At 39.3% G+C, this 26,110-nt stretch overlaps 1 protein-coding gene across 1 annotated transcript in view; it reads right to left on the reverse strand.

The window, feature by feature from the left end:
- IRAG2 (inositol 1,4,5-triphosphate receptor associated 2) overlaps positions 1–22,507 on the reverse strand; it is a 96,702-nt gene extending 74,195 nt beyond the window's left edge. The window contains 8 exon segments of the mRNA XM_057702199.1: positions 1,384–1,434; positions 3,379–3,496; positions 6,603–6,761; positions 8,012–8,090; positions 8,182–8,252; positions 12,607–12,796; positions 20,917–21,030; positions 21,940–22,507. Of these exon segments, the coding sequence (XP_057558182.1) occupies positions 1,384–1,434; positions 3,379–3,496; positions 6,603–6,761; positions 8,012–8,090; positions 8,182–8,252; positions 12,607–12,796; positions 20,917–21,030; positions 21,940–22,507 (1,350 nt within the window).
- Positions 22,508–26,110: the final 3,603 nt, after the last annotated feature.

A 26,110-nucleotide genomic window follows, 5' to 3' on the forward strand; every position in this document is an offset into this window, starting at 1 on the left:
CGTCTAACATGCTAGCTTCACATGGGATATTCTGTTTGTCTGTATCCTTAACGCCTAGAATAGAGTCTATCTCCCAATGAACATGTGTATAATAAACAAATGAATAAATGAAGTGAAAATGTATGGACACCAAGAGGGGAAAGCAGGGGGAGGGGAGGGGGTGGGATGAATTGGGAGATTGGGGTTGACACACATACGCTAATATGTATAAAATAGATAACTAATAAAAAATTATTTTTAGAAATAAAATAAAAGTAAATAAATAAATGTAAGTGAATAATTATCCAAACCCTTGTGCCACTACTCCACACGATGCATCAGACGTTTATCTCCTAAAGGAATCTTAGCGACGTCTATATGCCTTTTCTAACATAAATCAATAATTGTAATGCTATCTCATGATAAAGGGTACCAAGTCTCCTTCCTTCTATCTCAGTTCTAAATTGTAAAAGTACAATTCTTTGATGCTAGTCACTCATCTTAAATATGAGGAAAAAAATATCTTACATTGGGAGCTTAATTGTAAAGCATCAGTTTCATGGAAACCTGCCCTTGTAGCTGTAACACATCTGCATCGAATGTAGGGTTTCTTTCCAATCTTTAGTTGTTCCTTTCCAACCTACTGTGAATTTTTTTAATGTTCACTTGGCCCATAAATTGGATAACTCATCAGACTGTTCATCACAGCTTAATAAATACCTCTAATAAGCTTACATAAAGCCCAAACAAAATGACTGACATTCAAAGGTACCTACAGAGGATTTTCCTGCAAAACAGTAACTTACTAGTAGCTTTGCTACCTGTTCTTTCAATGTTTCAATTCTGTTGCTTAAAAATATATATTGCATAGAATTTTTCTTTTTTTTTTATTTCCTAACATATATGAGGTATATTATGGTTAACCAAATGGCTTCACATACATTAACTTAAACTTTAAAATAACTGTAGGGAATAGGTATTATTAATCCCCCAAAAGATGAATGGTTTTTCCAAGGTTAGACTGTCAGTGAATTTAAGATCTGGGTCTTAGACTCAAAGACCTTTGCCATCTAATTTTGTGGAATAATAATGGAAAATTATTAGATAATGTCTATAATTTCCTCCTTGATTTGCATACTTTTTAGATGGGTTAATTTCATGTCATCTTAAGTCTGAATTTCTTAAATCTCATTTCTTCCATGGATGATTACAAAGGTACAGTATACTTTTGTCCAAACAGGAAAATCCTGTCTATTCTTCCTCACTTGTCATTTGACAAAGCAACCTGGTATTTGGTTCACAGGAGCCTGAAATTCACATGATTTATATTTAACTCAGGGTCAGGACCCATGATTGTATAATTTCCATATGCTTATCTTTGCCCTTTTAACAATTTCAACATACCTCCTCTTGGAGAATCCGAATCTTAAGAATCAGAGCCCGGTTTTCTGTCTCCTGATTTATTAAGAGAAAAATAATTTAAAAGTATTTGAGAAGTTTATGAAAATATCAAATATTTACTTCCAGGGCTATCAACATTTTTTCTTTTTATCAACCTTAAATATGGCATTGCCATATCACAAATGAGCCTAGTCTGAAAATATTCTCAATATGGGGTTAAGCCTTTGGCTTCCAGTTTCTTGGAATCAGTGAGAAGCCACTCTTCTCCTTGACTCAATCTAACTATGACAGGCAAGAAAAGATAAAAAGCAAGAGAAGTCAGCGTGGTTTTTTCCCTGCTACTTTACTGCCATCCACTTACGATAGATAGTGTGAACTCATCTATTTAAACAGCACCTTGAAATCAAAGAGTACAAGCTTTCTACTTGAAGCTATGGGTATTCTTAGATTCGAAATTACCAGAACACAGGAACATCAAAAATTATTTTATAATTAGGAGCCCTACCATCAGAAGAAAACATATTCCAGGACAGGATATACCAAAATGTTAACAGAGAATCTTGTGGGCAGGGCAGGGTAAAGATGATTTTGTGGAATTTAATTTTTTTCTTTGTTAATACATATTTTCTTATTTTTATAGAGTGAACAGGTATTACCTTTATAACATAAAAATAAAAGGGAGGCCATCTCAGGCTAGGATATTATTGGTACAAGAATGAAGGAACGTACACACCACATAGCTGGAATCAGAAAACCTGAGTTCAATTCTCACTCTACTAAGACAATGGATTTTGAATAACTGAAACATCTCTAAACTTTACCTATAACTTTACTAATTTTTTAAAATGAAGAATAGCAACTTCTGTTTCCACATCTTCATTCTAGATCCTCATAGAATCTTTATGATGACCAATGAGAGGAAACAAAAATTCTTCTGAAATTGTAAAACACTGAATTGTAGAAGTGCAAAGGATTAGGATTGTATACCTAGGACTGTGCACTGCAGTAGCAGCTAACACCTAGCCTCAGGAAGAAAGAGGACACTGACTGCTTTACATGTATTAACTCATTTAACCCTCCCCGCCCTAAGGCAGGCAGTATTGCCATGTCCACTTTGCACAGGGGGACCCTGAGGCTTAAAGACGTCACATGGTTCGCTTAAAGTTAGACAGCCCTCAAAGTCAGGACTTGGATGCCCACAGTCTGACTCCCAAGGCTGGGCTTCCACACGCTTCCACACAGAAGCTCCGCAGTGGTCCCAGATTGAGTCTTTCCTGTAATGCATTCACAGAGACTTGCAGTCACCTGACACTCAATGAGTCCAGTCCCCACATTTTACTGTTCGAGGCAAAAGCTAAGCTACGCTGTGTTGGTTGTAGAGGGTCACGAGTGAAAGACACAAGCCTGAAATCCAAGTCTTCTCATGACTTAGACCTAAAAATAAATTAGTCTGAATGACTTTCAGCTGATCCCCCACCATAGTTAGCAATGCTCAAATACTGCTGGGAGGACTCTGAAGATTATTACTGAAGCTCTAGACAACAGTTTAACATTCTCAATAAAAATAATTACTTCTCTGGTAGTTGAATTAAAGCTTAGTCTAAGTAATGTTTTGCTCTAAAAATTACAAGCCTGTGCTTATTTAGTGTAAGGACTGATTGGTGGAGCTAATTAGTGATCTGTACGTGCTGAGAAAATGGATTTTTTTAAAAACCTGAGAAAAAGGTGAAAGTTTGACAGAGAAGATATTTTTGGAAAACGTAAGTGGTTTTTAGTGTCAGATATTTATGAATTCACCTGTTAACTTCAGAAGGCATTCTAGATCTCCACAAATCATTGCAAATATGACTCATTTGTAAAGAATTTTAATCCTGGTTGAAAAGGAAAACAGTTTTTTATCCTACCTGCCTTTACTTTTCTAAGGTTTACCTTGCCTCTTGGATTTCAGTTATATAAACTATTAATATATGTCAATTTCAAAGTACTTGGGTGACTTACTAACTGTTTGTTCTGGGCTACAATCATGGTCTTCTGCTCTTCTGAGGCGTTCATACTAATTTTCAGTTCCTCCAGTTCTTCTTTTAACAGATTTGTTCTCATAATAGCCTGGTGGGCACTGTGGGGGTGGGGAGAGAAGGCAATGAGCAAAACCTCAAATATAACCGTCAAAGATACTAAGTAAAGCCACAGACTATTTTTGGACCCAAGTTGAAAACCACTGAACACTCAAACCAGATGCCAACAATAGTAAAAAAAAAATATATACTCAAAATCTTCCACAGTCCTTGGAAAAGGAAGGGATTTGGGTGGAATGAGGTAGAGGGGGAAACATATTCCTGAAGATAAAGATTCAGAGGCTCTCTCTGAAATCCATCACTGGCTGAATCACATGGTTCTTTCCTTCTACTAATAAGATGTAATATTAGTTAATGCAATTCTACCAACAGTTACTGAATAATGTTACAATCAGTTGCTGCACTCTGCAAAAGGACCTATGATGCTGGACAAGAGAGACATGGTGTAACCTCAGAGAGGTTACATACTAGTGAAGGATATGACCACTAAACCAACAAGTAGTTACAAATAGCCTCCATCTGATATATTTTATTTAAAAGGTTTACTGCAGCATTGTTGATAATAACAAAGCATTGGAAAGAAACTAAATGTCCAACAAAGGGAAACCTATCAAATGTATTATGGTCATTCATACCACAGAATTACCTGTTTGTACTCCCCAATGATTATAAACTGTTTTCTGAGCAGGGTCTTGAAAAAGGTACAATTTTTTTCCCTACTAAGAAATTACATTGATCATTCAAGCAACATTTATTCAGCTCCAACTCTGTGCCATTTATTCTAATGGGCATTGAATAAGATAAAAGTGAACCCAATCGTAAGAACTCTGCCCTCCTGGAATTTATAGTCTAATAAGGTAGACAGACAATCTTAATTGCTACACAGCACAGTAAGAATCAAGGCTGGAGTGAGCCCAAGTTCTGCAGACACTGTGTAAGAGGAAGATAGCTCAGATAATGAGAAGGAGGCAGCAGGGGACAGAGGGATCGAGAACAGAAGCTCACTGAGGGACTGCAAGCAGCCAGCTACTGCTGCAGCCGAGGAAAGATGGGAGGTAGAGAGAAGGCATCCGAGGCCCCATCATTAAGGGCTTTGCAAACCAGATGCAGGACTTTGGATTTTACCTTGAATGTGAAAGGGATGCATTGAACTGTTTAAAGCAGGGGCACGATGTGCGGTCAGACTGGCCGTTAGGAGAAGCCTGCCTGCTGGAGGCGGCGCAAGCTTTGCAAAAGGCAGGGAAGCTAATCAGGAGGCTCTGCAGTGATCCAGGTGACAGGTGATACTGACTTGAACTAAGTGGCAGCTATGGGAACAGAAAGCAGTAAATCTACCTGCGAGAGATAAACTGGGCAAATTAACAGGACTTGCTATTTGATTTAGAAGTGAAGGCTGAGGAAGTAAAAGGAGACAGAGATTTTTCATCTGCAGGCAACTGGAAGGAAGGGAATGCTCTTCTATAGCAGACATACTACTAAGCACTGGGGCGACCAGGATAAACAAGACATGGTTCCTTCTATTAAATGAGGACATATTAACACAGAAGACAAATTATATCATGATGGGACAACAGCACAATATTAAAAATAGGCTGTGAGTGCCAACAGGAAATAGGCTCTTCCTGAAGAATTGGGGGGTGGGGGTGGGGGGTAGAAAAGAGGAGGAGGAGGGCACAAAGGCTTCATTCTGTAGACACTGGCATTCCGGCTGCCCACCCAGATTCTCTGGCCTTTCTGTCCGTCCTGCGAGTTACCCAACTCCTTTCTAAGACATTTCTTCACTGCTTCAGTTAACTGGAATCAGCTTCTAGCACTTGCAACCAAGAGCCCTGACTGGCACATTCACCCAAAGCATAGTTTGTTTGCTCTTTTAAAGAGACTTTGAATTATTATATTTCAAATAAATAATAAATAAGCCAATTATGGAAAGGAGAGAGCTTGAGGTTAGCAGGTATTTTTTAAATTTTATAGATTGGGTTGGAGGCTGGCCAAAATTATGAGGGTAAGAGTTCATGGCCAGAATGCTTTACTATCTTTTCAGGTTAGAGCTTTTCTGTTCAGAATTTTAGCACCTACAACATCTATACACACAAACTTTGTGAGAACCATGTTGCTTGTTTCCTGATGCTCAAGTATCTCCCCATAGCCTATTTTACTAGTGTCTGACACTTTATCTGATATGTCTCCAATGTCCATTATCCCTTTCTATCTCAAGCTAACCTCATGAATTTTCTTATCATCCTTCTAGGCTGTAGGTACCCTGAGGGCACATTTTAAACTCGACTCATCAATGAATCTCTCCTAATACTGAGCATGTGACTTTGCAGAGTGAGAGTTCTACCCAGCCACAGAGTGTTGGGATGTTTCACACTTGACCCATACGTATATTGGTCTTACACAGAGACTTGAATGACACAGAGAACATCATCACTAGAAAAGAACTAACAAACCCTGCTGGTGGGAAAGTAAAAGGGTGCAGCTGCTTTGGAAAACATTTTGGCAGTTCCTCAAAATGCTAAGTAGAGGTTACCATCCAGCAATTCCACTCCTAGGTATACACCCAAGAGAACTGAAAACATATGTCCACAGAAAAACTTGTACACAAATGTTTGTAGCAACAGTGTGCATAAGAGGCAAAAATGTGGAAATAACCCAAGTGTCCAAATTGAGGCATATCCATACAATGGAATATTATTCGGCCATAAAAAGAAACGGAGCAGAGATATATGCTAGAACGTGGATGACCTTTGGAAATGTGATGCTCAGTGAAAGAAGCCAGACACAAAGGTCACATACGATATGATTCCATTTACATGAAAATGCCCAGAATAGGCAAATTCATAGAGACAGAAAGTAGATTACTGGTTGCCAGGGGCTGAGAGGAGGAAGAAACGGGGAGTGACAGCTAATCAGCATGGAATTTCTTTTCAGAGTGATGAAAATATTCTGGAATTAAATCATAGCAATGGCTGCACAACCTTGTGAATATAGTAGAAACACTGAATTAACTGTATACCTTAAAAGGGTGAATTTTCTGCTATGTGAATTATATCTCAATAAAAAAGATTTTTTTTAAAAAAAAGAGAAAAAAAGAAAAAGAGAAAGAACTGCAAGCTCCCAGCACTCAGTAACCCCACCATGGCTCACCTTTTTATCTTAAGGCGCAATTCAGAACAGTCCTCTGATAACTGGCTATTAGCTTCTTCCAAGGTTTCTAATGCGAATTTAAACTTATTATTTTCCTCCTCCAATTTCTGCTTGTTGAAATGCAGGTCTGCTACATAGGTAATCAAATCAGGCACCTCTCTGCAGGTGAAAGAATGAGTGAGAATAATCTTCAATGTCTCTAATCCCTTCTGTTCGCAGTAAGGCATATGGTTAAGGTCAAACAGGCTTAAATATTCCTGTAAGATTTTCTACTTTATCTTCATTCATCCTCATAAACGTAGTTCATTTACACAATATTGATTCAAGCACTTATTACAATAGCATCAAAGATTTTTCCAAAATTGCCAGATATTTAGCAGCTGCCACTGGTGAAGTCGACTTCTACAGCGTTTGTTTCTTCCTTTCCACTTTGCTCCCAACATCTGCCTCTGTCTACACTGAAGAATTCCTGTTTCTGCCTGGGTTATGGAAAATCCTAAAATAAACTGACACTGTACTCTTTCAGTCAGGGATCTCAGCAGGTTTGAACAGGCTTTTAACTAGGGAACAATTCCTAGTCTTATAATTGTAGCTTGTATCTCACAATTTAGTATTCATCTTTCCTAGTATTTTCTAAACTTGTTAATGTTTGTGGGTGTCACTCTTGCCCCTGACATTTGATCATCAACCCTTTGAGAGTCTGGACTGTGTGTTTCACGGAGTCCCAGGACCCCTGTTCCTCTCTGCCATCTTTTCCTAGAGTTTAGCACAGGTTGGCCGCATGGTTTCTACTCCACCTTTTTTTGCATGGATAAATCTGAAGTGGCAAAGATAAAATAAGGAATGACAGATCAAGCAGTTAAGACTCTGCGCTTCCAACACAGGGAGCGTGGGTTTGATCCCAGGTCAGGGAACTAAGATCCCACACGCCACATGCTATGCAGCACAGCCAAAAAAAAAGAATAAGGAAGGACAGAGTCACCTCTCCTTAATATCTAAAACTCACATTTAGCAGAAAACAGCTTTTCTCATTCATATCTAAAAGTATCTACTAAAGAAGTGCTTTAAAAGTAATCCCCCAAAGAGCTTAAGGACAATATCATAACTCTACTTCAAATGGAATTTGTTTTCCATGGAAAACACATGAAGTCAGAGAAGAAGTGTTTCACGAGTGAGAAAATTTATGTCGTACTAATCGTCCGTAATTTGTGTTCCTAGTGAAACTACTTCTAATGCAATTGGGATAGAATAGTTAAGAGTTAAAAATAAATTGTTAGCCCTACCACACACACAGAAGAAGAGCTAAGTGACTTTATCATAAATAAAATACATAGATCTATGAAATAATTAAGAAAATAAATAAGAAAAGTTGAGGCACTTGAGAAAGCATTATAAGGAAGAATGCTTACAAGACTTCTTTAAACACGTCTCCACCCAAAGCCTCGAAGCTCCATGATACAGAATCTGTTATATCTGTGGTCACCTTAACTGAAACACATACAAGAGAGGTTTATAAAAAAATCCATTTCTCCCAACCACAAGAAAGTGGCAGAACAATCCCAAAGCAACATACACATACTTGCTCCACCCGATTTTATGCTGTTCTGTTTGAAAGCAGAATTATCCATTCTACTGCTTGATTCATCTTCCCTGTAACCAAAAAACAAAAACCAATGAGCTAGCATTCTTTGCCAAACCAAAGCTTGGCTAATTTTTCAGATGTGTTCTGTACTTTCTTATTCGGGTCCTTCTTTCTGAATTTTAAAACCATCTATTCATTCAGCAAGTACTTGGAACCCAACACGGTGCTTAAATAGGGTCATAGAAGAGAAACCTAAGGCATTACCTCTACCTTCCATAAACGTTTAATCTAACGTGACAAAGAAAATGTGCGCACAGAAACAGGTAGGTGATGATGTACAGCAGCTGCAGTTAGGGGATGGGAGGTCTCAATGGATCAGGAAGCTGATGTAGTTTGGAGGGATAAGTGGACACCTGTAGAGCTAGCAAGTCCTCGGGCCTTAAGAAGTGGGAAGAAAAAGACACGAACAACTAACATTTTGGGACACACTGATGGTGTTCTCTGCTCTTTCTCATGAAAAACCAAGTTGAACCTAGACTATCTGTACCTTGGAGCATTTCACTCCTGGAATTTGGGGAACCCTCTTCACAGGCCTCTGTCCAGGACACCAATGCTAGCTCTAGCCCCCAAAATAAATATTTTAAAATTTCAACCATTTCTTTTTTTTAAATTAATTTTTATTGGAGTATGGTTGCTTTACAGTGTTGGGTTAGCCTCCACTGCACAACAAAATGAATGAGCCACACATGTACAGATGTCCCCTCCCTTTTGGACTTCACTCCCATTCAGGTCACCACAGTGCACTAGGTAGAGTTCTCTGTGCTATACAATATGTACCCATCAGTTGTCTATTTTATACACAGTATCAATAATGTATATGTGTCAATCCCAGTCTCCCAATTCCTCCAACCCCACCCCTTTCCCCCTTGGTATCCATACATTTGCTCTCTACATCTATGTCTCTATTTCTGCTTTGCAAGTAAGATCATCTATACCATTTTTCTACATTCCACATATATGCGTTACTATACGATATTTGCTTTTCTCTTTCTGACTTACTTCACTCTGTATAACAGTCTCTATGTCCATCCATGTCTCTACAAATGATCCAATTTCATTCCTTTTTATGGCTGAGTAATATTCCACTGTATATATGTACCACATCTTCTTCAACCATTCCTCTGTCAATGGACATTTAGGTTGCTTCCATGTCCTAGCTATTGTAAATAGTGCTGCTATGAACACTGGAGTGCACGTGTTGTTTTTGAATTATGGTTTTCTCTGGCTATATGCCAGCAGTGGGATTGTTGCGTCATAGGGTAGCTCTATTTTTAGTTTTTTAAGGAACCTCCATATGTTCTCCATAGTGGCTGTATCAATTTACATTCCCACCAACAGTGCAGAAGGATTCCCTTTTCTCCACACCCTCTCCAGCATTTATTGTTTGTAGATTTTGTGATGACAGCCAATCTGACCAGCGTGAGGTGATACTTCATTGTAGTTTTGATTTACATTTCTCTAATAATTAGTGATGGCTGAGCATCTTTTCATGTGTCTGTTGGCCATCTGTATGTCTTCTTTGGAGAAAAGTCTATTTAGGTCTTCCGACCATTAAAATTTCAACCATTTCTTTTCCAAGAGTCTTTATACTGTGATTTCAGTATTGTCACTTAATCTTACCAAATGCCAAACCCTTAGATTATCTCTCTGGAGCAGCGACAAAAGCCTCTAAATTTGTACATACATCCTGTTGCGCTTCAATGTGAGATGTCTGTCAGAAGATGACTGAGCAGAATAACTCAGACATCACTCTTACTATTTCTAGATCTACACCGATCACCATTTTAGAGTTTCTGTTCTTACGTTTTATATTTATATCTCCCATGTTTTTTCTTTCCCTTTATATTTGTTATAAAAATAAGTTTTCTCTTTTGCCCTCACTCCACTTGATAAACGAATTATTGATATTTTTATTACACAATCAAACCTAAATATTTTAGTTAAAATAGAAAATTCGTAAGAAAAGAGGACGGAAAGTTAAGGCCATCATGCAGAGATAATCATTTTGGAGCATATTCCTCCCAACTTTTCTGTGCATATTTTTATTTCTTGGCAAACAGGGGATTGTACTACATATACAGATCTATGGCCGATTGTTTGAAATAAGCACATATGAGTAATTCTCTTGCCTAATATTTATGTAGTTATAATTCTGAGTGACTAATTAGGATTTTCGTGTATGGAAGTATTACAGGTTATTTGTCCAACTACCTACTTTTAAATATTTTTACACTGCTGACATTTATCACTGCTATAAACAATATTCTGCACATATAGAGGGAGTATATGATTGGCTATTTTTCCTGAAGCTACATTATTTGACCACATTACATATTTTTAAGGGTTTGATACACATTCCTAAATTGCCCGTGAAACCCTGTGCCAACTTACACTATTACCAACCAAGTATGAGAGGGCCTATTTCTCCACCCGCCCTGATAACATGGGATACAGTCATTCTTCTAAATCACTGTTGACCCGATGGGCAAAAATGATGTGTTCTCTTTATTTGCATTTCTTTGATTACTAGTAAGATTAGATATTTTTATACATATTTATCTCACCTTCACAATTAACTCAAGTATGGCAAACAACATTTCAGTCACATTTTTTAAGTCATTATACGTTAGGAAACCATTGACCAAAACTTCCTGCCTTGGCCAGGCACGATGATAACCACTTACATGAGTTGTCTCACAACAGGAGGTCCCAATAAAGAACTCAGTGCTGGGCTTCCTAGGTGGCGCAGTGGTTAAGAATCCGCCTACCAATGCAGGGCACACGGGTTCAATCCCTGCTCCAGGAAGATCCCACATGCCACAGAGCAACTAAGCCCGTGCACCACAACTATTGAGCCTGCGCTTTAGAGCCCGTGAGCCACAACTGTTGAGCCCATGTGCTGCAACTATTGAAGCCCATGCACCTAGAGCCCATGCTCCACAACAAGAGAAGCCACGGCAATGAGGAGCCCACACACCACAATGACGAGTAGCCCCCACTCACCACAACTAAAAGAAAGCCCGCGCACAGCAAAAAAGACCCAACACAGCCAATAAAATAAATAAATAAATAAATTTATAAAAAAACAAACAAACAAACCTCAGCGCTGCTGCCGCCAAAAACTAACCAGGAGAACTTAGGAGGGGCCAAAAAGAGGAGGGAAGAGTCTATACGTTCTGTCAGTCTCCCAGAAAGCTGCACACTGGAATCCATCCTGGCAGATAGATGCAGGCGCCACCAGGGAGGACCCTGAGCCAGAATGATGGGCCAGGGACCACCCAGAAGCTATCCCCATCACCATAAAACCCAAGACAGCGAGCCACGGGGCAGAGCGGTCCTCCTGGGTTCCTTTACCCTGCTGCTCTCTGCCCCGGGGCGCCCCTTCCCAATAAAGCCTCTTGCTGTGTCAGCACGTGTGTCTCCTCGGACAATTCATTTCTCAGTGTTAGACAAGAGTTCACTCTTGGGCCCTGGAACGGGTCCCTCTTCCTGAACAAACACAACCTAACCCCACGTGAAATCCAGCAAGTTTTGCCACTGTTTGGGCTTAAAACATTCTTTAAGAAAATCCCTAGTATGTATCAGCTGGTAGCTGACAATTGGTGGCTGAGCAAAAACCACAGGATGAGGCTTCCTGTGAAAGAAGATAATGCTTCTGCAGCATCCGCTCAGGGCACCTGAACTCATGGGTACCACTTTCCTTCACCTTTTTTCAGCTTCACTATCCTTCCATTTTCCTTTTCACCTTCCTATATTCTAGACTTCTAGATTACAACCACTGCCAGCATCTCCGCCCTGACCTTACACGGGAGTTCATGCCGAATTTCAATGCATTTGGACTTCAGTCTCAAATTTAAAGACTTGGTAGTCAGTACCAATAATCTGCTTGACTCCTATGCCAGAAGAATGTATTAATATGTACTTACATGTACATTCATTTATTTATTTTATACATTATTAAATACATATTTATTTCAGTTGGCCATAAATCTGCATATGTAGTACAATCCCGTCTGTCAAGAAAAATAATATGTAATAATAAATGTAATCACAATAAATGAATGTTATCACAATTATCATAATAGTTTCTCAAAATGTGCCCTCACCCCCCCCACGCCCTCATCAGTATCAGTATCACCTGGGAACACGCTAGAAATGCAAATTATCAGGCTTAACCCCAGACCTACTGAATCATGGTGGCGGTACCCGACAGTCAGGTATAATATCACTTAGGTGATTCCAGCACATGCTCAAGTATGAGAAGCACCAGATTATAGTATTGCCATCAATGCAGAAAACAGTGATTAGCATTCACTGTAATCAATAGTTAAAACAGAACCTGAAAACACGTCCTGCTGGGACAATGATTACCATTTGTTTCGGCAGTGAGCCAGCCACTCTTTCATGATGGCCTGGAAGGTTTCCAGATTCACACGCACGTCTCTCTTGTCAGGATCAAGCATGTTCCACAGCTCCTCAAGGCCACCATCTTCAAAACCTTGACTAGTTGTTTGTCTCAAGTAATCTATTATTTTGGTGACTCTGACTGAGCCTGAGAAAGAAGAAAGCCAAGTTAGCTTTACAAGGTGGGGAAAGATTATTTTTTAAAAGTGAGGTGCTTTGGGCTTCCCTGGTAGCACAGTGGTTAAGAATCTGCCTGCCAATGCAGGGGACACAGGTTCAAGCTCTGGTCCGGGAAGATCCCCCATGCCATGGAGCAACTAAGCCCACGTGCCACAACTACTGAGCCTGAGCTCTAGAGCCCACGAGCCACAACTGAGCCCATGTGCTGCAACTACTGAAGCCCATGCCCCTAGCCGCAACTACTGAAGCCCATGCCCCTAGAGCCTGTGCTCCGCAACAAGAGAAGCCACCGCAATGAGAAGCCTGTGCACCACAACGAAGAGTAGCCCCCGCTCTCCGCAACTAGCGAAAGCCTGCGCACAGCAATGAAGACCCAATGCAGCCAATACATTGAATACATAAAATTTTAAAAAATAAAGTGAGGCACTTAACTCTTTTAAGTCCCTTGGATCCTGGAAACGTGCCTTATGACCCTCGCAATCCTGCTGAGTTGGCGTCACAGTAAGTAAGAACACTGGCCTTGGGTTGGAATCTAACTGACTAGGTCAAATCTTGACTCTGGGCTGTATCAGCTGTGTGGCTCTGGGAAGGTTACTCAACCTCTTCGAGCCTCAGTGGCCTCGTCTGTGAGAGGATGCCTACTACTCAGAGTTGTGAGATTTAAATAGCAGCAATATATGTAATCAATCATCACTTGTGGGAAGGGATCAAATGCCACTTTATTTTTGTTTCCCGTTCTTTTCTTAAAAAGCTTTCAGTGAAAGAAGGGTTTCCTCTGCCCTAGATGAAATTTTGGCCTCAGGTAAATGGTTTGACTTATATTTGGGGGGTCGGGGGGCAGGTAGAAAAGTCATTCTTAGATACAGTCAGGGCTGCTATCACATTCAGAAATTAAAGTCAAACTGGCACAACAGTGTAAAGCAATTATATTCCAACAAAGAGCTTAAAAAAAAATTAAAGTCATACGGACTATGTTGGTTATTAACACTCCAGTCTTCTTTAAGCAAAAGGCATCTCTTTCACTCTTAACTAAGGCCTGCCTTGGGCTAGCTGCCGGAAAGGGAGAAGGAAAAGGAAGTAGAAGGTTGATGGGGTAGATGCAGAAGTGAAGATTCTCCCCCCAGGAGGTAAGCAGAGACCCTGATACCTATATATATAAAGAATAAGTTTGGTACATAATTAGAAGGAAGGGGGAGCTGTAAAGGAGACTGAATAACTTTAAAGAGAGTATTCATTTAATGGAAAATGTCATTTGGCTATGACAGGAAGAAATGGAAATGATAATTATTTAAAGAGATGATTTTTATTCCTGTTTGCGGCAGAGTTGGAAAGTCAACATCAATACCTATATTTCATTTTCCTCCACTAAAACTCTGGAACTTGTATAATATACCTCAAAACTAGAAAGGTCTGTGATGGTTTTGCAATGTGTCAACTTAACTGGGCCATGGAGTACCCAGATATTTGGTCAAATGAGAATCTGGTTGTTTCTGTCAGGGTGTTTTTGAATGAGATTAACATTTAAATTGGTAGACTAAGTAACACACGTTCCCCTCCCTAAATGTGGGTGGGCCTGAACAGAACAAAAAGGCAGACCCTTCCCCAAGTGGGAAAGAATTCTTCCTGCACGACTGCCTTTGAACCGGGACTTGTCTTTTTTCCTGACTTTGGACGCAAACAGAAACATCAGCCCTTCCTCAGTTTTCAGCCTGTTGACCTTTGGACAGGTTCTCTCCTGGTTCTCAGGTGCCTGGACACTGACGGGAACTAAACCATCATCAGCTCTCTCGGTCTCCAGCTTGCTCACTCACCCTGCAGATCTGAGGACTTGCCTGCCTCCACAATCACGGGAGCCAATTCCTGATAATACATCTCTTTATATACATATATCACACACACCCCCCCCCCATTGGTTCTGCTTCTAATACGTCTCCCTTCAGTGGAGCTTCCTTATTTTCTTCCAAGAAATAATTCCTTAAACTCTCTCCAAACAGAGACGCTTTCTGGGAATAAAGAAGTCCTATTCATCCTACCAATACAATTAAGAGTAGAGGCAAGGGACTTCCCTGGTGGCGCAGTGGTTAAGAATCCATCTGCCAATGCGGGGACACGGGTTCAAGCCCTGGTCCAGGAAGATCCCACATGCCGCGGAGCAACTAAGCTTGTGCGCCACAACTACTGAGCCTGTGCTCTGCAACAAGAGAAGCCACCACAATAAGAAGCCCATGCGCCACAATGAAGAATAGCTCCTGCTCACCGCAACTAGAGAAAGCCCACACACAGCAACAAAGACCCAATGCAGCCAAAAATAAATAAATAAATAATAAATAACTAATTTTTAAAAAAGAGTAGAGGCAAATGTTTTGCTATAAGAATGTTCATTACGGTGTTGTTTATAATAGAGAAAAAATACCCAATTAAAACATACTGTTTAAATATAGTATGTTACATCCCCCCCAAAGTACGGTATACAAAGAAAATTTGTTGACACAGACAAGTATTCAAAATTATTAAGCAAGAAAAAGCAGATTATAAAGCAAGTCTGGGAACATTCCCATACACATTTAGGGAACATACTGCATACAGCTTAAGAAGAAAAGAATGATCAAAAAAAAGCCTTAGGGGCTTCCTAGGTGGCTCAGTGGTTAAGAATCCACCTGGCAGTGCAGAGGACACGGGTTCGATCCCTGCTCCAGGAAGATTCCACATGCTGCGGAGCAACTAAGCCCATGCACCAAAAAAAAAAAAAAATGCCTTAAACCACTTTCAGCAACCATACTGTGGTAGTGAGGTGGACAGACTGCAGGGTGCCCCTTTATGAGCCCTGTCTCCTAACATGGACATCCCTGTGTCCTCTCCTCCCTTGAGTGTGGGCATGACCTGGGACTTGCTTCTAACCAGCAAAATATGGCAAAGGGGACAGGATATACGTGTATGTAACTGCATGATTAAGTTACATAAGATCACAGTGCCTATCTTCCTGGAGTCATTCCCTTGCTGGCTTTGAAGAAGCAAACTGCCATATTATGGGCTGCCTATGTCTAGAGGTCCAACTAGCAAGAGACTGTCCAGCTGACAGCAGCAAGAATGTGAAGCCCTCAGTCCTATAACTGCAAGAAACTAAGTTCTGCCCCTGAAAGGAGGCCATTCCCCAGCCGGGCCACAGCTGCCCTGGCCAGCATCTTGACTGCAGCCTTGTGAGTGAGTTCCTTCACAGAGGACCCAGCTAAGCCATGTGTGAACTCCTGATTCACAGCAATTGTGAGGTAGTAAATGCGTGTTGTTTCCAGCCACCAAGTTTGTGGAAATTCAGCAACAGGAAACAATACAAGCAGTTCGGGTACTGCTAATCGTAAGCCATTGGGCACGTATTGTAGAATAAAGCAGAGGAGCATTTATACTGATGTCATTGAGAATCAACATTTTCTGTGGTTGAAAAGGGGCATATGGAATATAAGAGATAAGCCTACAGGTAAAAACCCTGTAGGCCTGAATTTGCATTAGAAGGAAGGCTGCTGAGCTCGTAATGTAATTTATCTTCAAAATTTTTAAATACTTCCTAGGTTTGCCCACTGAAAAGGCCTGGAAACAACCACCATCCCTTGTCCCCAGATCATGGTCTATATATTATTTCCCATTAAAAGGAACCATGGATTCTTCAAGAAATAGCTGATTCCAAGGTTGGGGTAGGAAATGTAGGAGATAAGCCTAAAGATTTTTATAATACTAGGGATAACAAGGAAGCTAGTAAAAAGGATGAGAATGTCTCAAAAGTATTAGTACCTGGGACACCTGGTTGTTCCAGGAAGTAACAAGATGCTCAAAGAAACATGGGGACAATGCAAACAGACACAGGAGCCAGCTTAAAGAATATCCTGCCGCTCAACTCTGGGACAGCTTCAGCATCAAAATAAATAATGATAGTAACAGAATTAAGAAGAATCCTGAAATGCATAGTAATATTAATTCACTTAATTAGGGATATGCTACAACCCTTATGACAGACTGACAAGGAAAAAATATAGAAAGAATAATGGAGATTGAAAAATTTCTATTTGGCAACCACTATGGTAAGAATTGATTTAGGCAAGAAATATCAATAGATGCTATGTTTCTGTTCACTAATTCCGATGTGTAGGGCTCTTCCCACCCCCCACCCCCCACCCCCCCACAATATAGACACATCCAAGCACTTTTCAAGACACTGAGTGTTCCACAATTCAACTCAATTCTGACACTATCTATGCACTGATAGTGTCAGAGCCACAGGTTAATGGCTCAGTCCTACAAAACTGACTCCACCCCCTTTAGACACCAATTCCAGCCCAGGTTGTCACCTGTGCTTCTGACCAACCAGCTATAGGTTGGAGGTTCCCACGACCCCTCTTTGTGTTCAATTAATTTGCTAGAGCGGCTCAGAGAACTCAAAGAAATTTTTTACTTATTACATCACCAGTTTATTATAAAAGGATATAACTCAGGAACAGCCAGATGGAAGAGATGAATAGGACAAGGTGTGGGGAAAGGGCATGGAGCTTCCACGCTCTCCCGGCATGCCACACTTTCCAAATCTCCACGCGCTCACCAACCTGGAAGCTTTCCAAACCTCTCCTTCTGGGTTTTTATGGTGGCTTCGTTACGTAGACATGATTGATTAGAGCATCAGCCATGGGTGACAGAACTCAATCTCCAGCCCCTCTCCCCTCCCTGGAGGTCTGGGGAGTGGGACTGAAAGTACCAACCACCTAATCACATGATTGGCTCCATCAGCAACCAGCCCTCATCCTTAGTCATTTTATTAACATAAAAAAGGCACCTTTATTGCTCTCATCACTTAGGAAATTCTAATGGTTTTAGGAGTTCTGTGCCAAAAATGGGACAAAGACCAAACATATACTTTTTATAATAAATCATAATATCACAGATGCTAAAACTAGTGAGTGAAAGTTTGATGAGGAACAGGATGTTTACATAGATTCAAAGCATCTTCCCATGAATCACTTATTATTTACTGATGAAATAAAAATTCATATTCTAAGGCAAGTCAAGGAAAATGTAAACATAAAAAATTTTCTCTGCTCTTTGGCCTCCTCTCTCCCCTCTGCTGTGCATTATGCACCGACCAAAGATCCCCATCGGCAGAAACACCTGCTCAACCACAAAGAGCAACCTTCTCCTGACATCCCCAAGCAAGACAAATCCTTAGGACATAACCTGCCTTCTCAATCTCATAAGGAACCACGATGACCCATGACCCACTACTCACTTTGTACACTTAGATCTGAATTGTGTCAGCTGTCGGAACTTCCCTGGTGGTCCAGTGGTTAAGACTCTGTGCTCCCAATGCAGGGGGCCCGGGTTTGATTCTTGGTCAGGGAACTAGATCCCGCATGCCGCAACTAAAAAAGATTCTGCATGCTGCAACTAAGACCCGGTGCAGCCAAATAAATAAATAATTTTTTTTTCAAAAAACTATCAATAATACATTATTAATGTATAGCCCTCTGTCTCAAAAATGTGCTTTGACCTTTAACAGGCAAAACAGTTCTCAGAGCTTTCTGAATGGCTGTTCCTGGATTATAATCCTCAATTTGGCTCCAATAAAATTTTCCATTTCTTTCTTAAATTGACTGATCAATTTTGTTATAGACATTATAAAGGAAAAACAGTAACTTTACAACAGGGATATCTGGCAGATACCACACTAATCAAGTGACCAAAGTTAAAATCCTGATACACTGTACTGAGAACATAACATCACTTCTGTAGTGTGCCTGTGAAAATGTATATCCTGAATAATCAACAGGAAACATCAGATGTTCTACAAAGTAACTGGCATATACTCTTCAAAAATTTCAAGGCCATAAAAGACAAAGAATCTGAGGAACTGCTCCAGATGTAAGGAGACTAAAGGGATGTGACAGCTGAACACAAGGTGTGATTCTGAATTTGATCCTGGACCAGGAAACAAAAAAGCTATAAGGAATGTTACTGGGAAAATTGACAAAATTTGAATATAAGCTTTTAAATAGTATTGTATCAAGGCTAAATATCCTAATTTTGACAATCATTCTGTGGTCATGCAAGCAAATGTCCTTCTTTGTAGGAAATACACACTGATGTACTTAGGGGTAAAGAGGCACAATATCTGCAATTTCCTCTCAATCAGAAACACAATCAAGCTTTTATCCTGCTTTTCCTTTGGGAAACAAGACTCGGCCACAGCCAAACAGTTGATAAGCAGAGTAGAGTTTCTTTTTATAGATATTCCAGTTGATAAAGTAGGAAGGAATGAGAGGCCATCACCTTTCACAGCACCTAATGAAAGAATAAATCTAGGCCTTCATCCTCAAATAGTTTTGTCTTCTGATAAAAATGCATACACCATCTATGCAAAATCTTGCCAAAAAAAGATATAAAACTTTTATCTGATCAAACCTCTAAATGTAGGGGACAAAGAAACAGGTTGTTTCTACGGCCACAAAATCACCAGAATTCAGATTGGGGGAAGCTATGAGATAAAAGAAACAGTTTCATTAACAAATTACTTTAAAATACGAAAAAGAGAGAATAGGAAGGGAACATAGAGATAAGCCAGACAACGAATAACAACGAACAAACCTTTCTTGGATGTTGATTTGAACTATTAAACTGTTTAAAAAATAAATTTCTCACACAAATGAGAAAACTTAAATGCTGATAAGATATTCGATATTAAGAAATTATGTTACATTTTTAGTCATAATAATGACATGGTATAGTTGTGTCTGAAACCAGCCTTTATCTTCTGAATGTACTGAAATATTTACCGGGACTTTCCTGGTGGTGCAGTGGTTAAGAATCCGCCTGCCAATGCAGGGGACACTGGTTCAAGCCCTGGTCTGGGAAGATTCCACATGTCTCGGAGCAACTAAGCCCATGAGCCACAACTATTGAGCCTGTGCTCTAGAGTCCGTAAGCCACAACTACTGAGCCCATGTGCCACAACTACTGAAGCCCACATGCCTAGAGCCTGTGCTCTGCAACAAGAGAAGCCACTGCAATGAGAAGCCCGTGCACCACAACAAAGAGTAGCCCACACTCACCACAACTAAAGAAAGCCCGTGAGCAGCAACAAAGACCCAACGCAGCCAAATAAATAAATAAATATGGGAGATTGGGATTGCTATATATACATTAATATGTATAAAATGGATGAATAGTAAGAAAAAAATATCAACTTGTACATTTTAAATATATGCAGTTTATTGCATGTCAATTATATCTCAATAAAACTCTTTTTAAAAGGGAGAAATAAACAAACTGCTTAAAAAAAAAAGAAATATTCACAGATGAAACAATATGATGTCTTGGATTTATCTCCAACTAATCCAGAGTGGAGGAGAGGAAAGTGTGTGGGCCTAGAAATGACACATCATTATTTATGACACACATATAAGGGTCCCACTGTCCTTTCTACTCCTGTATATGTTTGAAATGTTCTTTAATAAAAAAGTTTTAATCTAAATAAAACAAAATCATATCAAATCAGGAATTTATGGACGGTTATACAACAAATCATGAGCAATGGCTACTCAGGGAAACAGGATTACTGATGAGTTTTTTTTCTTTCCTTTCCATATATTATTAACTTTATTACAGTGATCATGAACCATTTGCATGCTAAAAATTACTGGCGGAAATTTTAAAAAGACCATGTCTCTAAGGGAAACAGAAGTGAAAATCTATAATTAACTCCAAAATTTGAGCTAAATTTGTATAGCGGTTTTATACATATAAAGTATATATTTCTTGTGAGGCAACACCTATGAGGTGTAAGTAGTTCCAATCAATGATTGCAACTGGTAAATCAGTTGATAAGCTCAATAAAATCGTTCAAGACACTGGAAAAATATGCAAAATAGGTACAAAGAAATTAACCAACATCTAAACAGCCACCCTTCCTCCCAAATTAGGTTGCACCCACCGCGCGTGTAGACACAGATACACAGAGCTCCACACATACACCATTTACCTTTCTCTCACAACAGAAAGTACAATGACTTGATGAGTACCACCGAGCACTTGAGCAAATAATTTTTGACTGACCTCTGCATTTGGTGTCACATGCACTAAAAATACTTGTAAGCAACTCCTCTTCACAGGTCCTGTTACTGCTATAGTTTACATCTTCCTTGCCATCATTAGTTCCTTGTTTCCACCCTGTTAGAAGAAAAAGTTTGCAAATCCAGATGCTTTTCTGTGCTATAATGCTTAATTGTTAATTTTTTTGTTTTAATTTTAACAAATGAAACATATTTAAATAAAGAGCAGCCCATAGTACCGGCTGCTGAACTTGAATAGCTCAAGCAAAAAAGTGGTCTTGAAGGGTCTCTGATTATTCATTTTTCCTTTCAAATTTTATAAAGGTAGAATAAAAGGACAGATAAAGAAGAGGGAAATGAGCTTTACTGCCCTGTAATATTAAAAGCACTCTGTGAAAAAGCAAATAGTATAACACAAATATAAATATTTTAAGGAAAAATAAAGGGAAAGTAAAGACTAGCTATACAGAAAATGTGTCGTTTCACATTGTTTTATTTTTCAGGGCCTATCATGTACGGGACTCTGTAAACCATCCCCTAAACAGAATTCCAAAATTTCATTGAAATTGGCCTACAAAATTTACATTCTCCCCCTGGTCTACCTTATTGGCTCTACACTTTCTTACATATTTTACTCTCACACACAAAAAACGCTAAAAGGTAGTTTTCAGCAAGGCATGTTGGAACTATATGAATTTTAGCTCCCCTATATCTATGTATTCCCATCATGACATTCTAGTTGGCCCAGGAGAAAGTTTGTTTTCAGGTTAGTAGAGAAATACCAATGATTATGATTGTAAATACAATCTAGAATTTCTATCAGGTTTATAATTGAAAGCATAGAAAATACTTACACTTCACATAGAAGATTTTTTTAAGAGAGAGAAAAAAAATTTTAAGGGAAAGATGGATGCTTCCATCCAAGTTTTGATAATGTACACTGGTATTTCATTTTAGTTCAGGTATTCTCATAGAGATATGCTCATTGCTTTATCAGAAGAACAAACATTAAAAGATGAATATTTACCCTCTTCATTCAGAGATAATTTTTTCACCACTGAATTCAGAGGAGTAAAAAATTCAGAGCTCTGATCAGAGGTGGAATCAAAGTCAAGTGTTAAGGTACTAAAATCACTTCCACTATAATAGTTATTCAAATCTTTGTTAGAGAATCCTTGCTTGATCCGTGGTATTAAGGATGCGTAATTCTGGGAGTTCTGTGATCTCGGCCTTGCAATGTTTTCGGAACTTGTGAGGATAAGAGAGAATGCTGCATTCTGAGGAGAGCTGAGGTGAGAGACGGATGGGGTTCTTGGAGATATTATTTGAGGACGTGAAGTGAAGGCACCACCTTTCTCAGGACTTGAGAAGAGAGCATCGGGCAGAGGAACATGAGCAGCCACCATTCTCTTCAGTACCTCTTCAAAATCTTTCTTGGGGTTAGTCTGTGGGCTGTTAAAACTGCTAGACTGGTATTTGATAATCCGTCGGATGGAATCTGAAATCTCTTCTCTCTTTTGAATGGCTTGGATCTTTCTACAGATGCTTTCCACTGGGTTATGTCTCTTCTCAGCTGCCTTCTTTGCAGAGGCCATTGTTGACTTTCCTCCAATGAAACAGATGAAGTAGCTAAAGGACAGACAAAAGCAGACATGTTTTTCAAAGTTAGCATTATTCTAGCAATAATTTAGCAATAGGCTATTTATTCCCAAATCAACTTTGGAGGGATCAAGATATCTTTAAATGACTATCTTCATAAACAATTGCTTTTTCTTTTAACGGAGTATAGTTGATTTTTACAATGCTGTGTTAATTTCAAGTGTGCAGCAAAGTGATTCAGTCTTATATGTATATATTCTTTTTCAGATTCTTTTCCATTATAAGCTATTAAAGGATATTGAATATAGTTCCCTATGTTATACAGTCCTTGTTGTTTAAACAATTGCTTTAAACAAATTTCCACGTGTTTAACTTTGGCACTCAAATTCCTAGAAAATAGTAACAGCTAACATGCATAAAGTACCAGGCATGGTAGTAAGTTCTTTATATGTATCAACTCATTTCATCTCAAAACAACTCCATGAGACAAGCATTACTATTATCTCCATTTTCAGGCACACAGAGAATAAGGGACACACCCAAAATCACCTTAGATAAGTGCCAGAGTCCAGATTTGAATCCAGCCAGTCCTGTTCCAGAGGCTGGACTCCTAACCACACTGCTTTTCATTTATATGTCAAATACGATGATGGTGATGATATGAAAGCTCCTATTTGTATACCTATGCTGATTCTCGTCTATTGAGAACTTAATAAATACCCCCTTTATTAAACACATTACACATAGTATGACTAAACTTCATTCAAACCCTATCAGATATGTAGAAATATCCGCTTTTCACAGATGGTAAGAGGCCAAGTAATCTGCTGATCTCTAAGATTTATGCCAAAGAGTGTCTGACTTTAGCATAATTTTATTTAATGGCAGGCAAATATGATCTTTAAAAAGAAAAAGTATCGTCTCAGTTCTTATAGTAATTAAAATAATTTGGAAATAAATCCAAAATTGTGCCTAAACTGGTAACATTTAAATTAATCTATGCAAAGAGTTACAATAATTTGAATAGTTATAAACAAACAGTGGAAAAGTTACAAAAAGCTTGAAAGTTATGAGTTTTAGAACCTTAACAAAAATTTCTATTTGTAGCTCTTTTTTTAAAAGTCCCCTAACAGAAAATGAACAAAGGGGCATTTAGAAAGACTAGGAAGAAGAAGATACTCAAAATCTTCTCAATCTGGTTCATTTTCCCTCAAGGTGTTGGCCACCAGCTCCAGCTAATGACATTTCCATCAACAGAATCCTTCACTATTTAAGGTCATGATCAGCTTTGAACTTTTATGTTGCCACTTGACATTACCCTTCTTTCTGTCTCTTCGAGGCTTTCCATGCCAAGCCTAAAGAACATTCCCCGATTAAAATTCTGGAATCAGTGTATACTCACTGGACTCAAGCTTTCTGCTCTCTCCTAGGATGTATGATTGTACTGCATATTCTGTCATTTAATTAGATTTTGTCTTCTATTCTTGGACTGTTTCAAATGTGTATGTATGTTGTCTCCTCAAAAACACTTTTAATTCTTGTATTCAAAAGCCATGATGTGATTCTCCTTCAGATACTTAATATATTACTGATAATCCACAATGGTGTATAATAAAAATAATTATCAGGCTTGTGGCTGCAGTGAGTGTTGTCGCCTCTCAACGACTTGCAGCCACTCTTCCTGGAGAATTTCCCCTGGCCACATGGGAGCTTCTCATTGCTCAACCTTCCTGAGAGGCTGGAGGTGAAGCAGTGGTAATGACAGAAGGGAAGTTACCCGGGCACACAACACATTCCAAACCCACAGTCGGCTGCAGTGATGACACCCCGGAACCATCCGACTTCCCTGTGTCAAGTAAAGACCCTCTTAAAGACTGGGTAAGTACCTGTCAGTGTTCTCAATGTGATGTGACTGCTTTTTCCTTCCAGAGCTGGAGAACTGAGGGACAGGTTGAGCTAGGGGCTAACAGAAGCCCTAGAGCTTGAACCACAGACTCCCAGACCCGTCTGCCTGGGAACATCTGTGAACCTCGATGTGGGATGTTGTCTGAGCCCCAGGGAAAGGCCTCAGTTTGTGGGCATTTGTGACTGATCCAGATGAACGTTCCTATGTAAGACACCACATTTCTATTTGCTTTTCCAAGGCATTTTTCTCCTCCTACCACCTGTTTTCTGAACTTCCATGACTCACCTAAGTGAACCCTATTCCACGGTTTATAACCTTAAACCTTACAAAGAGCACACTTAAGACACTGGCTCTTCATGAGCTAGCAAAGCTTCACAAGATTAACTTGTTTTGCTTTTTCTAATACAGAGCAGAACATTTGTGGGAGTTCAATAAGTAAGATGTGGTGATAAAGATTTCAAAATGTGTGCCACCTTCTCCATATATGGTCTGGAAACATCTCCTGTCCGATCTGTCCAAACTTTTTTTTAAGGTTTAGATCCTGGTAGAAAAGATGAACTGCAATCTGCCATAACACTTAAAAATACAGGTCTATTGCTTTGTGCAATAACTGTCTTTGAAAGAGTACTAAATGAAAATTAAAAACTGAAGGTTAATTGTACTGGTAGAGTCAGTTGCCTGGAGTCTCTCTTTTACAAGGAATTTCCTCCTTATTTACCTGTTTTAGTTGACTGAATATTTACCATGTAAAGATGGTACACTTGTAAAAATCCCAATGGCTTCTTTTGTTTTTAAATTCCCTGAACCTCAGTTGTACTCCACACCATTCATCCTTTTAGACATTCTTCAATCAAAGTCTATTAAGTAGGACTTCCCTGGTGGTGCAATGGTTAAGAATCCACCTGCCAATGCAGGGGACATGGGTTCGCTCCCTGGTCCTGGAAGATCCCACATGCTGCAGGGTAATTAAGCCTGTGTGCCACAACTACTGAGTCTGCACTCCGGAGCCCGCAAGCTACAACTATTGAGCCCGAGTGCCACAATTACTAAAGCATATAGCAGAGGTTACCCTAGTTTGGGAGTGAGGACAGGGAAGAATTGGGGGCATCTAGTATGTGTCATGTACTGAGCATAATGTTATACAGACTGTTTGCTAAATCCAAGGTTATAAACAGAATATTAAGAAATAGAATCACAAATCTGCTGTAGGACTATGCATTTGGATTCACAGTAAATGTAACATAAAATAATGTTAGTGATTATCCAAACAATATTTCACTGATTTTATTTATTTCTCCTATTGTTTGAGCTATGCCCCCACTATTCTCATTTCGAGAATGAGTCCAGTTATTATTGCTGCCTGAATTGCCTTGCTGTATCTAGTAAAAGCTCTCGAATCAACACTTTTCAGCCATCTCCCTGATCCAAAACTATGAAGCAATAATTATAAGCCTCTAATGCATGGCAATATCTATTAAAATATGATTTGTTTCTTATCCCAAGTAAGGTTATTTTCACCACTGACATAACTACAGAATTCAACATTCACCCCTAAGACATTTGCACTCTTTGAGACGTACAGAAATTTTTCTACATTTGTTCTGACTTCCTAAAGAAGTCTTCAGTAGATCAAAATAAATTCACCATGTATGTATAATATAGACAATATCTCATACTCTTTAGGAATTTACAA

This window comes from Hippopotamus amphibius, chromosome 12, assembly GCF_030028045.1.
Source record: "Hippopotamus amphibius kiboko isolate mHipAmp2 chromosome 12, mHipAmp2.hap2, whole genome shotgun sequence".
Lineage (NCBI taxonomy): Eukaryota > Metazoa > Chordata > Mammalia > Artiodactyla > Hippopotamidae > Hippopotamus > Hippopotamus amphibius.